This window comes from Crotalus tigris, unplaced genomic scaffold, assembly GCF_016545835.1.
Source record: "Crotalus tigris isolate CLP2741 ecotype Arizona unplaced genomic scaffold, ASM1654583v1 scf7180000019856.1557650, whole genome shotgun sequence".
Taxonomy (NCBI): domain Eukaryota; kingdom Metazoa; phylum Chordata; class Lepidosauria; order Squamata; family Viperidae; genus Crotalus; species Crotalus tigris.
In genome coordinates this window covers 807986-821677 of record NW_024097742.1, presented here as the reverse complement: position 1 = coordinate 821677, position 13692 = coordinate 807986, and the positions used below count along the sequence as shown (strand labels likewise).

Genomic DNA, 13692 nt, shown 5'->3' with positions numbered 1-13692 from the left:
TCTATGAGAGAGAGAGAGAGAGAGAGAGAGAGAGAGAGAGAGAGAGAGAGAGAGAGAGAGAGAGAGAGAACACTAAAGAACTAGAACAGTAGAGAATAGAAAAGGAAAATAATCATCCTATGGGAACATGGGAAAAGATATAAGAGCCCCTTGCAAAGGGATTTCCACAATCTGTTGTAGCCTAAAGCAGGGGTCCCTAACCCTCATCCATGGATCAGCATTGGGTCGCAGAATGCCAGAAACCAGTCCGCGTAAACAAGTAAAGCCCCATCCACAGGATGCAGAAAAACCTCTCTCCACAGAACTGGTCACTGGTGACCAAAAGGTTGGGGGGCCACTGGCCTAAAGCTCAGGAAAAGAGCCAGATCTTCAAGGTTCATTTAAAGGACAGCAGCTGTTTGAATCTTTGAAAGACTCAAGACATGCTTCTTGGATTCCATCAGATGACATTGTTTAATAGATGGGACCTGGAGCCAACCAACTCTGCTCTATCTTATATGATGGGAAGAAATAGCTGGAGAGAGATATCCCTCAAAGAACTAAACCTTAAATCTCTCTCCTCTTGTCAACAGTGACTGGTACTGGCCAGGGGGAAAATAAGATAATTATCATGACACTTGGGTCTCCCACTCCTAAATTCTTGATTGCTGTAGAAGGATACCATGAAAAATCTAGGATAGTTGCAAGTGTGATTAGTGTTGTCTCGGTGATATGCTTTAAACTAACTGAAAAGAGTCCAGATAATTTATTTCCTCCAGAACTTTTAGAAGCTGCAGCCAACCATTTTTCCAACAACACTCTTCCAGAATGGGAAGATTGGAGACAGCAAAAGTTGTCCAGATTGTTGGGCCCAGCAATGTTCTTTTGAGGAGGAAGTGTACCCCTGCCTTCTCTAAGTATTCTTTATGAGTATTAGTGTCTTCAAAAAGCTTTTAAATCATAATTACTGAACAAGTTTATAAAAAAGGAAATGTTTGCTTGTAAAATTGTATGAAGATTTAAAAGTTAAAACCAACACCTTAAATTGATAACAGTTTGCAATAAAAGCAATCCTTTCATTGTTCACAATGAACAATGTTCATATGTTCATATGTTCACAATTCTATTAATTAAAAACAAATAGTAGTAGCAGCAAGATAACGTAAAATCTTCGTCAACATTCAGCAGTAACACTTTTCAGATTTTGTAATATAACTAATGCAATTGTTCATCTGTATGGTGTTAAAAAATAAATCTGCTGCAGAAATGGAGAAGGGCCTTAAAATAAATTCATGACTAACTAAACAAACATCTTAGGACCAGCAATATAATGCCTAAAATTGCTGTACAATTTGTAGATATTTTTATCCATAATCTTCTCACTCTCACCCAAACAAAGAAGATGTGTGACAAAATCTCTGAGTCACTAACATGATGACAGCGTTCAGTTTTTATACTTTTAGTTTCATACCTCTTACTTAAATCGAGCTATTCACTTATTAGATCTACATTTTGAGATTCACTTTTTAATTCTTTCTTTTTACACAGATAGTATTTAAACCACCTCCAGGTCCTGATTTAAAAATAGTATCTTCTGACCTAAACAAGTAAAGTTTATTTCTTCATTTTATAATCATTTTGTTTTTGTTTTATCAGGGGAAGAATGAATCCATTACCGTTGTGAAACTCTTAAACTGCTTTGATGATCTTGTTGCAGTGGGAACAGTTTCAGGCAAGATTGCTATTTTTCAGCTAGTTTCTTCATTACCTGGGAGAAACAAACAAGTAAGGACCATATGTGAAATTTTTGCTAGTCAAGACTTATTCCAATTAAGTGTGTAATTCCTTAATTATGACATCTAAAAAAATCTATTTAGTGATTTCAAATACAATAGGTTTTTGAGTTTTCTCTCCTCTCCGCTTTTTTCCTCTCCTCTCTCCTCCCCTTCCTTCCTTTCTCCATTAGCATATTCAATGAACTTTCATGTATATGTTAAAACAAAATAGTCAAAGTGCAAAATACCAAGTTGTAAACTAGACTAATGAATCAATCCAATATATATTTCCTCTTTTTTCCCTTCATTCTTTTTTATACAGTGTATTGATACATGATGTCTTTATTTGCAGCTTCGGAGATTTAATGTGTCTGGTTTTCACAAAAGTAGCATTACAGCCTTGGCATGGAGTGCTAATGGAATGAAGTTATTTTCTGGGGATGACCGAGGAAAAATAGTTTATTCTGCTTTGGATTTAGATCAGGTAAATAGCTATTTGACTAAAACATTATTTTCCAAAATTTGAATCCTGGAATATAGATTCCTGCTGGATCAGATCAAGATGCATGTAGTCCAGCAACATCTTTCCTCACAGTGGCCACCCAACTGCCTCTGGGGAGCCATCAAGTAGGACATCTATTATTATGTCATAATTTTTAAGGAGATCCCATCTAAAATTTTAAGAAGAAGAAAGGAGTTTGCTTTTCTAGTAAATGAACTTAAAAAGAGAAAAATTCTATTCAGATGGGATATTCCGACTGGAATGGTGGTGAACTACCTGGGGACATGTCATAGACTTAATACTGTTTCTCAAGCAAAAGATTTTTATACTTCGGTCCTGGGGGTATGTGCATCGCCATCTATTAGGTCTCAACAAGTCCAGATTGAGGAGCAGAAGACAACTTGTGTAGCACATAACTCCAAAGAAAAGCAGCAACAGAAGAAGGTTAAGGAAGTTTCATATTCAGCGGTCTCTGAATCTCTGGGAGATGTTGGACTTACAAAGTCTTTGGAGCAATCTTCAAGGGTAGCTCTGGGAGAAGTTAGACCTACAAAGTCTTTGGAGCAATCTTCAAGGGTGGAATTGCTGCCTGAAATCGAAATTGGGAAATTTCAGCTTGAGGGGCACCAACAAGAGAGGAACGGGCAGAGGATAACTTGTACAACTTACAACTGTGAAGATCAACACAAGGAGGAATTTACTGAGGAAGTTTTACAGGTATCGGTCCCTGAGACTTGTGCAACATATAAATGTAAAGAAAAAGTAACATATAAATGTAAAGAGAAAGACCAACAGAAGAAGGAGGTTGAGGAAGTTTCACAGGTACTGATTCCTGAGCTGGTGGGTCAACCAGGACTTACAAACTCTTTGGAGCGATCTTCAAGGGCAGAATTCCACGCATTTTTTTCGATGCTTGCGGGCAAGAGAGACCAATATGGATTGTGCTTATAGTAGATGCAACTGGCTATTAGACAGAAGATTATGGATATTGAATGAAAATTTTAGATAAGAAGTTTGTGTTTATAGTGGGTGCAACTGGTTATTGGACAGAAAATTATGGACATTGAATGAGAACTTTAGACAAGAAGTTTACTATTGAGATTGTGGGAGAAGTAAAACTTATATCGTTTTTGGAAAATGTCTTATGTAATGTCTAAATATGTGTTTTGGGATAATAATATATTTCAGTTTTAAGTTTTAAACCTTTAATGATAATATTGTTTAAACCTGTGTTTTGAAGGGATTATAATTTGTTTATTTCAGTGAGGGGATTCTAATAAATTTGTGTTTCGAAGGGAGTATAATTTGTTTAAGTTTCAAGTAATGCTTAAATTTGGTTTTTAAATATTATTATTAATATTTCTAAGAGAAAATAATTTGCTTAATTAAATGTCTAGATTTGTTTAGGAAAGAAAGTAATGCTTAAATCTGTGTTTTTGGAGAAAGTTTATATAGAATGATGATTGTATTTAGATTTGTTTAGGATTTAAAAGTGTTTCAAGCTTTTAAATATTATTATTAATATTTTTAAGAGAAAATAATTTGTTTAACTAAATGTGTCTAGATTTGTTTAGGATTTTTAAGTTTTTTTTTTTTTTTTGGATAGGTGAGAAGATGATGAAGATTGAAGGAAATATGTATTTACTTTAAGTTTTCTAAGAGTATTTAGTTTTAATGGTACAACAAAGGTTTATATGTTTATCTTTTTGTATTAGGATAAAGAAAGAGGGAGAAATTAGATTTTACATTATAGCTATAGATATTCAAAGAAAGTAATGTTTAAATTTGCGTTTTTGGAGGGAGTTTATATAGAATGATGATTGTATTTAAATTTGTTTAGGTTTTAAAAGTGTTTTAAGTTTTTTTCTCAATTAAGCCTGTACTCAGCTCTGGGAAGTCTAGGGGAGGGTTTGGGAGGTTGGGGAGGAGGGGGGTGAGGTAGGGTTGGGGGGGGTATGGGAAGGGGATTTGTTTTTGTAAAAATTTAAAAATTTTCAATAATAATAAAAAAAAAAAGTAGGACATCTATTATTGAGATACATGTTTTTTTAAAAAGTTGAATAGTGTCTGATGGTGGTTCTGAGAGGCCATGCATCTCCTGACTAATAGGATAATGAGTAGTAAGTGGATATTGTTATCTTGTGGGCAGGAGGGAACATTTGGTCACCTTCAGGATGGTGACAGATGAATTATGTGAGTTGGATTCCAGTGGGTGCCAATCATATTGAAATCTGGTTATCTAACAGAGCATTCTGTGTCCATGTTCTGTCTTTCTAGGGTCTTTGCAATTCCAGTTTGATATTGGAAGAACCATCTTCAATTGTTCAGCTAGACTATAGCCAGAAAGTGTTGTTGATCTCCACTTTACAACGAACTGTAGTTTTTTATACTGAAGAAAAATCTGTCAAACAAGTGGGAACTCAGCCCAGAAAAAGGTAATTATCAAATTTTGGTTTGAAGGAAAGTCTGCATTTAAAACTCACAGGGATAAGATTTGAACTCTTGGATAGTCAAATAGTTTTCTTTAAAAATTTTAAAATTGTTATTTTTAAAAGGTGCATGATTTCAAGTACTATTTGTATTTAAAAGAGTGTGCTTAACTGAAAATATAAGATACTTTTAATTGTCATGAATTAGAATATGTCATTAGCCTATTGGGGCTGATGGGCACATTTGAAATTTCAAAAATATGTTGTGCTAGTCTTACAGAATGGTTGCTGGGGAATGTACTAATTCACAAATTAATAAATGTTACCACTTATAAAACTCTATAAACCAGAATAATCCTTCTTTCCCCCTTCTTGTATACTGAACTGAACTGAATTTGGCAAAGTGAACTTTTTAAAAAAACTTTCTATGAATGTTTATGGAATGCATTGAAAGATGATCCATATTTTGGAGAATGACACTTTGCTTCACAATATGCTAGTTTTTTTTATAACAATAATTTGTTTCACATAAAAAGTCAGTACATTGATACCAAAAGCAACACACTGAAAGTCTAATTAGTCCTTAGTATCCTGAATTATATACATCCACATTTGGTTTTTATGTTGTTATCTTAAACTGGATTAAAATCTTTTTGCCTTTTTCTAGTCCTCCTTCCCATTTGGGGAAATAGTCATTATCTGTATCTGAATAATTCTAAGCAATGGTTTCATTCTTTCCTAAAAATATTCTCATGATGGAGTTGCCAGTTTTCCTACGACACATTATACTCTTGACCATGGGAGCAACATTTAAAAGGGTAAAGGGGACTGTAAGAAAGTAGAAATAAAATATTTGGGGGGTGTTGTATAAAAATCAAGCCCTGAATACAAGCCCTGTATTTCATTTTCATGTCTTGCATAAGATTTACTGCAGTAATTTGTACAACAGTAACTTATAACCCAAGAATCATTACTTCATGGTAGCTGTTTGCAAATCTTTTGTCAGTTTAACTTTGGAGATTAACTATATCCAGCATTGATTGCTTCTTCCCCATTCCCAGTATGTTATCTGAACTGATCATTGTTTTGCTTTTACATTTTAGTACAGGCAGATTTGGTGCCTGTTTTATACCTGGGCTGTGTAAGCAAAGTGACCTAATGCTCTTTGCTGCAAGGCCTGGGATTCGCCTTTGGAAATCAGATGTTCATGGGACGGTTCAAGCCACATATCTTTTGAAAGATGTATTTGCTGCTGGAATGAAGCCTTTTGAATTATATCCTCGAGCGGATTCCTTTAACAAGAGCAGCTGTAATTTTCCAGAAAGACAGTTTGGACTCATTTCCTGCTTTTCCCAAGAAGGATGGGTATTGAGCTGGAATGAATATAGCATTTATGTGTTAGATACAGTAAACCAGGTAAGAAAGCCAAGTCAGAATGCAATGAATTTGTAATTAGTTTCTGAGATAGTTATATAATAGAAAGGAATAGTGTGAAAAATGTTTTGTGCAAAGATTTTGGCATGTGATTTACTGGAGGTTTTTTTATACAGTAACTTGATTTGAAGGAATAGATTGCACTGGGCTGTAGTATGCAAGGTGCATATGATTCTCAAACTAATTAATACACAATTTGCAATTATTTCCCTTAGACAATTAGATTATAAGCCTTTTTAAGACTTAATGTAGAGGAAGAATTTTCTGAATTTTCTCTGACTTTTTAAATCTTTGTACCCCCTCAGAATATATATTGTGTGTGTTTTCCTCAGGATTATGTTCCATGTATCCAATGAAATGAATGCAATACATGGAAATTAAAAACAGATTAAAGATGACAGTCTATGAGGCACCACATACTACTGTGTGATCTGCTGCTGCCACAGATTTTTTTTAATAGTTCATACACTTGGGAATGTATATGAAATCTCTTATTTTGGGAGGATACCAGAATTTGCAATTAAAAGGAAATATATTTAGTTTTGAAATAAAAAAGACCATAACAAATTTAGTGAATCTCAGACAATGTTTATCAGTTCCAAGTACGCAGATCTATATACAGATAATCCTGGATTAAAAAAAAACCAAACCATTTGTTCAGTGACCATTTGAAATTACAATGGTGCTGAATGAAGGGATTTCCAACCTATGCCCAAAGTTTCATGTGATTGTGACCCGGGGACTTGACAACCCATTTGCACTTAAACGATGGATTGCCAAGTACCCTGTGATCATAGGATCGCTATTTGCAGTCTTCCCTACTGTCTTTCCCAGAAGGTCAGTAGGGAAGCTGACAGGTAGGGTCACAAACCACTGCTGTCTATCTGATTCCTAGAGCTTGGCTTCTTGAAAATATAGGTAGTCCTCTAGTTACGAATGTAATGGAGCCTGCCCATTCTATTTGTAACTCGAGAATTTGTGGGAGTGAATCTCGTACCTTGAAAGAGATCACTCCCTGCTTTCTCCCACACATTTGCTAGTCAAATATGTGGGCGAATGCGTGGTTTGCTAAGTACACTTGAGGTATCTCAAGGTGGGGAAGGCCATGGGCCTAGTGATGGAACAGGTCCCCAAGGCTTCCCCAACCTTCTAAGATACCTCATGCTTCCCCCCTCCCCTTCCTACTGTGCAGGACTCACCTTGCAAAAATCTGTCTCCTCTGCCACAGTTTCTTTTTCTTTGAGGGAGAGTAGAGTTGGCTTGGAAATGCTTTTCGCGCTGATAATGGAAGCTCCTGGATACCATAATATCGTGCAAGTTCAAGCACCCATTCTCTGCAAAAGAGATCATGGCTCCTGGAAGTTTCCATTCTCTGGGGGGGGGGAGTGTTTGCTTCGTTTGCATGCCTATGGGATAAAGCGCGGAATTGGAGTTGATCAGGCACAGGAACCAATACCGTCCGTAGCCCAGGTGCGCTGCTCACTCATATGTGCAGGCCTTAGTTTGAGGGCAGGAAAGAAGCCTTCAATTGAACGCTGGGGAGGGGGAATCATAGCCACTCAGGTGTGATCACTCAAGCAAGTGATGGTGTGGATGATTATATACCATTAATTTCCCAAAAAATCACTGTATAAATAAAAATAAAAATTCTGAAATAGGAACTGTATTCTTAATGTAGTCCTATCATTTTTTTCACTTTCTTTGTTTTCACAGACCATGATTGGCAGTTTGGAAGGGTGTGGTGATATAGTATCTGTGTCCTGTACTGAAAATGAGATATTCCTTTTAAAGGGAGACAGAGATATCATTAGAATCTCAAGCAGGCCTGAAGGAGTGGTGTCAATAGGTTTGCATATTAAGTAGTACATATAGTATATATAAAATGATTGTGTCTTGAAAATTCTTGTTCTTGTATTCTTTCATTAAATTATTTTTATTAAAATATGTCTAACTCTGTGACATAGATAGGGACAGGGTACATACAAAAGAATGAAAATTTTTAAATAACTATAATATAAAAACTATATTAAAACAATACAAGCTATATTCAGTAAAACAGCTAAAAAATAGTCATTTCTTAAACCTAATATCAAATGCCAGAGGCAAGGGGCATGCATAAATCTCCATATGTATCTTATTATTAGGAAACAATTCTTCATTAACTATTGTTGCAGGTGACTAGAAATGGAGATGACTGCAAGAGACAATACTTATTGCCAGGCACTCTCCACTATTTATTTGATTTTCTCAGTAGTCAAATGACTTAGTCATTGGCACAAAGGAGAAAGGTTTTCTTACACTAAAACATGAATAGATTTTATTTTATTTTTTATATGGCTACCAATCTCATTGCAACTATTCCTTGATAATGTTGCCAGATCATATTAAATGTCACTAACAATTAGTTTTGGTGAAGGCAGAACAGTTTTAAGAAAATAAAGATTTTAACCTGATCTTTATATAAGATATTATAACACTAGAACGAGTTTGTCTACTGTTCATATTATATTAGTTCTTAGGTCTTACCTTTTTCTCTAGTCAATTTTTCATTACTATCATCATCGTAGGAAAAACATCAGATATTATGTAAATAATATAAATGATTCTCTTAGATCCAATATCCTTTTTTGGCAATAGCTAGGTGGATATTTCTAGGAAATGTATAAGTAATGTACTTTCCTTCATATTTTTTTACATCTATTGCTGTTAACACGACTAGCAAAGTTGTGAAAGATTAATTAATCCTTTTTAAAAGTACATCTTACAATAATGGAAACAGCAGAATCTATTAATAAACTATGTATGTTGTTGAAGAAGTACTCATTTGAGGAAGGTGATATCTCTAGCCACTCATTTTACACTAATTTTATTTTATAAACCATTCCTGTGTTTTCTTGTTCCTGTAAATTGTCATCTAATATTTATCAATTTGTCACATTTCAGATATAAATTCACAAGCTTGGACCAGCTTGGAATCCAATGTGAGCCCAAAATTAGAGAGGCCGCATTCAGTAATTGCTTCAGTCTCATGTGATCCCTCTCCAGAAGCAAATCCCAAATCAAGCAACTTCTCTTCACCCCAAACACCTAGTGACAAAAATGGCTTTGTAGGAAGAGCTGACCAGGAAGTAGCATTGATAGCACAGAAAATTCGCTCACAGAGCTTTGATGGACTAGGGGACTTGAGCACTGACCCAAGAAGAAGAGGCTACTCTGTAGTCAGTGAGTCAAGAAGCAGGAGCAGCTCTATGAATTCTGTGGACAGTGGCTCCAGTTCCTTGACCAATGGGGATCAAACATCATTAGAAACACAGAGAGTAGATCCACAAATTTCACAAAGGTTGAGCCTGATCAGCTCAGAAGATTTCAACCAGGAACTGATTATAAAACCAATCAAAGTGAAAAAGAAGAAAAAGAAAAAGCCAGGTAAATGCTTAGTGAGAAAAACTAATTACATTCTTAATTTTTTCCCCTTTTGTATGTAGCCTGTAAAATTCCACTCAGATCTAATAGAATGTTACAGAATTAATGAGTTATAAAATTAACACTAATTTTTACCATCCTTAATGAACATATCTCAGAATGAATTAGTTTATACATTTGTTATCATTAAGATAAGAGTTTTACCCAGTACCTTTGCTTTTTGGATCATGGCATATGGTGGTCAGGCTATTTTGATTCAGATTACACTTGTCATTTACACAGGTAATTCTGTCTTAATTGGATAGTAAATTTTACACCTGATCGGATTTTTTAGATTCCTGGCTTTAGCTGGCTTTCAGTGTCTATTGGTCCAAGGACCTCACAAATGAGTCAATATGTTTTTAAAGCAGAAGGATGAAATATGATGTTCCAATTTCAAATGTGGAATCAAGTATTGGATTTTATGTTTTATTCCTGGTGTTGGGAATGATTATAGCAGAAAGCAGCCTTTCTATAGCAATTCAGATATTCCAAAATGCTGCTTCTAATCCTAAAGCAGTCTTGGGTAGGTAGATTAATGATGTTGCTATTTTATAGTGCAGAGGAGGACATGGAACAAGGTGAGACAAATTTCCTACTTAATTTATGGCAAAAGAAAGTGCTTTTCTGATTCAGGGCTCAGTTTCTTAGGTACCACAATATATTAGTTACGTTTGTGCTAAAATTGCAATTGGGAATATCATGTTCAGTGACAAAATGCGTGTTCTCTTTATAAAAGAACTCAGGTTTAATTTCCAGCATCTTCAGCTAAATAAGCTTTAAAAAAAACAGAGTTGAAGAAGACTTTCTTGCCTGAAATCTTCAATAGCATTTCTACTTTAAAGTGACCATAAAATACTTCATGACATCCAATTCGGAGCCTTCCAGATTTATGAGATCACAACACCTAGTATTCCTAATCCAGAGTAACAGTTGCATACTCAAAGGGCACTACACTAAAGAAAACGTATTTCTGTTATTGCTAACATTCAAGTAGGCAGTTTAGTCTACAGGCTCACTTAGGGTAAAGTCAGAATGAAGTATAATTTCAAAATTTTAATTTGTACTTGTGGTGTTTGGCTCTTAATAAACTTCTCCTTTCCTTCCTTTAACTTCTCTTACCTCTCCATCTTTTCCAACTACATTTGAATTTAGAAAATGGCACCAGGAGAAATCCTACCTCTCTAGAAAGCACACCATCTTATGAACAGCAAGCCTTCGCTGATAGTCTTCAGATTCTAAATGTGAAATCATGCTCCATTAGTTCTAGCCTCCAAGGCAGCACCACAGACTGTTTAAGCATCTGTTCTGTGTTCAGTATGGATACACAAAATGATACTGAAGCATTCAGTGCCCTTCAGTCTCTGGAGTCGATAGTTGCTCTAACACCGGATGGCAGCCAGGAGGCACTAGAACTGCTAAAACTTTCTAATTGTAACAATGAAGATTTGTCACCTGTTACGAATTCCTGCTTGCTTCTTGTGGAAAACAAAATAGGTAATGATGATAGTGAACACAACCGGAACCTCCTGTCTGAAAAAATAGAAACCGGCCCAAAACGGATATTGCCAGATGAAGAGCATTTTCCTCTCCTATGTAAAACAAAGTGCACTTTAAATGAATTACATCTGCTGGATACTTCGGCTTCCCTAGAAGAGACCAACTCTGCAAAAGGGATATCTGTAAATAGGGACACTTCTTTTTACACCGATGAATTGTTTGTTCAGAGTGAAGTTGCTCAGGTAATGGAGCAGCAACCATCTTTACGATCCAGAGTCCCTGGAAATCCTCCTGAGCATTATCCTGCTGTTTCTGAAAAAGAAATAAATCCTCAAGAGAGGCTGCTACCTGGACAAGATTTCAAAGAAGGAATCATCACTGAACATGGCAGTGGATGGATGAGTAACTCTCACAGTGCTAGAGCTGAGAGATATGCATCAAGTGATGAAGAGGACATCTATGGGCATGGCTTGATTTATTCATCTTCTGAGACAAATGTGACAGAAATGGAAGTTTGCCATCTTCCGCGGGATAAAGTCAGGTCAAGTGTTGAGAAAGAGATGCTTTCAAAATCTGATCAGGTATGTTTTGGGGAATACCATTGTGACATGTCTGTCTAACTTGACTGCAAAGCACCTGCATTCACATTACCCTTTCCTTGCTGTGCTGAACACCCTTCCACAATGTTCTCTAAAGAGTCCTGCAGCCACAAGCATTGCTTTTGAAAAGAACCTGAAATATTTCAGGAGAAATAGGAAAGTCTTTCTTTATGAATTGTCTTTTTAAAGTACAATGAATGATTATATTATTTACATCTTTTCGTTCAGAGGGGGTTTTTTTTCAGCTGACAGGCACATTTGAAGTGTTGAAAGCATGTAGTGAAAGACCCATTTTTACTACAAGGCAATCTGGAAATGTGCCTTATACCCCCTCCAGAGTTATTCTTGCCTTTTTTTCTGAGTAGGGGGCACACATCCAAATGAAGTTCTATACTGCGGACATTATTTTATTTTTCAAGAATCCTAGAGAGAGCAAACTTTCTTGGAAATGATGATACTGGAGGCTGATACTTTACTATCATCTGTATCTATTTTACTGGCTCACTATTTAATTAAGGTTTTCAGAATTTTCTCCCAATCATTAAACTATATTCAGAACTTAGAATATTGTATAAGCTATGACTTTCTCCGGGGGTTGATGATAAACTTGGGAAATTCACACTGAATAAATTGAACACCCATTGCTAGAGATATTTAAACTGCCTGTTTTGCAACCATCACCCAATAATCTTTATTAAACATTAAAACATACAGTTGTCAAATGCGCTAAAACACAGCCCTTATCTCCTTTCAAGATTAAGCAGCTTCATATATCATGAAGTATATTATGCTTATTCTAACGTTTCAGTCTTTAGTTTGCAGAAAGTTGGATGGGATATGCAGGTCCTGGCTATGGAATACTGAGCCTAGTTGTCTCTGATAAATACATTTGGTGCTTGGATTACAAAGGTGGCCTGTATTGTAGTGCATTACCCAGTGCTGGGCTGCGTTGGCAGAAGTTTGAAGATAATGTCCAGCAGATGGCAGTCTCTCCTTCAGGTTAGTTAGATTTGCATTTTTAGCCTATTGTCCTAGGGTAGAAAAATGGTTTTGGTGCATTTGTTATTTGTTCAATTTATATGGGTATATCAAAATATTGTAGACTGCAGGAATGGATTTCAAACTATATTTTGTAGAAATGCCATTTTCAACTGTTTTTACCTCAGATTGCAGATATTTATTTGAATGTCCTCTTGGAAGACTTCTCATTGCTCACAAAGAGAAGTGAAGTAATAGAAAGATATATTCTAGTGTTTTTAATCAACAAAATATTCTGTAACATTCTGATTCCTGGTCCTGAAAATGGTGGAGTTACATATGTAAACTGCCTTTACACCTCCTTTTACACTAGATTGTTGTAGTTTTGACCTTGAGGTTTTTCCATCCCTTAAATCCATAACCAAAGCTAGGATATTATGTATATCAACTGTGTTTTTTTGTCCATGATCAATGAAGAATTAAATCAGGAGCAATCATTATAACATTTTATATTATGTTTCTTTCCTTTCTCTTCTCTGAGTAAATCTATTATGTCTCTGTCCCATCATTTTCTTCAGCTTTTAGGCTTTCCCTAATGACCCATGCCTGGCTAGTACTGTAGGTCTATTTTGTACTTCTTATTTGACAAATATTGTATCAATTTCTCTAATCACCAGTGTCAATGCTGTGGGATAGAGAAACTAATTAAGTCTCTTTCTTTTATGAGATGTCTGTCTTAGGTGATTGCTTGAACAAATTGTTCCCTATTTAGAAGTAGCTATTCATTCAACTACAATAGATACACTGATTCTGTTGTAGGATTACTACATTTCTGTAAAGATTGCTTGTTTCTAATCTTTACATTTTATTTTGCATGTAAAAAGAGAACCAATAGAGCAATGCTTTGGGTTTTCAGTTTAAAAGGCATGACATAAATGAAAAATGATTTGGAGGAGAAAGGAATACTACATGATTTATAGGTTACTTCTTCATATTCATTATCTTAGCCTTTCCCTGATGTTGAATTCTGGAAA

At 35.5% G+C, this 13692-nt stretch overlaps 1 protein-coding gene across 4 annotated transcripts in view; it reads left to right on the top strand.

Moving 5' to 3' along the window:
* The window catches only part of TECPR2 (tectonin beta-propeller repeat containing 2), a 44140-nt gene that overhangs the window by 5168 nt on the left and 25280 nt on the right, over positions 1-13692 (top strand). For all 4 annotated transcript variants that reach the window (XR_005559322.1, XM_039364794.1, XM_039364793.1 and 1 more), the window contains exons 3-10: positions 1636-1764; positions 2107-2238; positions 4534-4691; positions 5789-6101; positions 7833-7965; positions 9063-9545; positions 10737-11662; positions 12496-12679. Coding sequence is in view for 3 of the 4 variants with exons in the window: in XM_039364794.1 (XP_039220728.1) it covers positions 1636-1764; positions 2107-2238; positions 4534-4691; positions 5789-6101; positions 7833-7965; positions 9063-9545; positions 10737-11662; positions 12496-12679 (2458 nt within the window). In the remaining variant the exon portion in view is untranslated. The remainder of the gene's footprint in view (positions 1-1635; positions 1765-2106; positions 2239-4533; positions 4692-5788; positions 6102-7832; positions 7966-9062; positions 9546-10736; positions 11663-12495; positions 12680-13692) is intronic.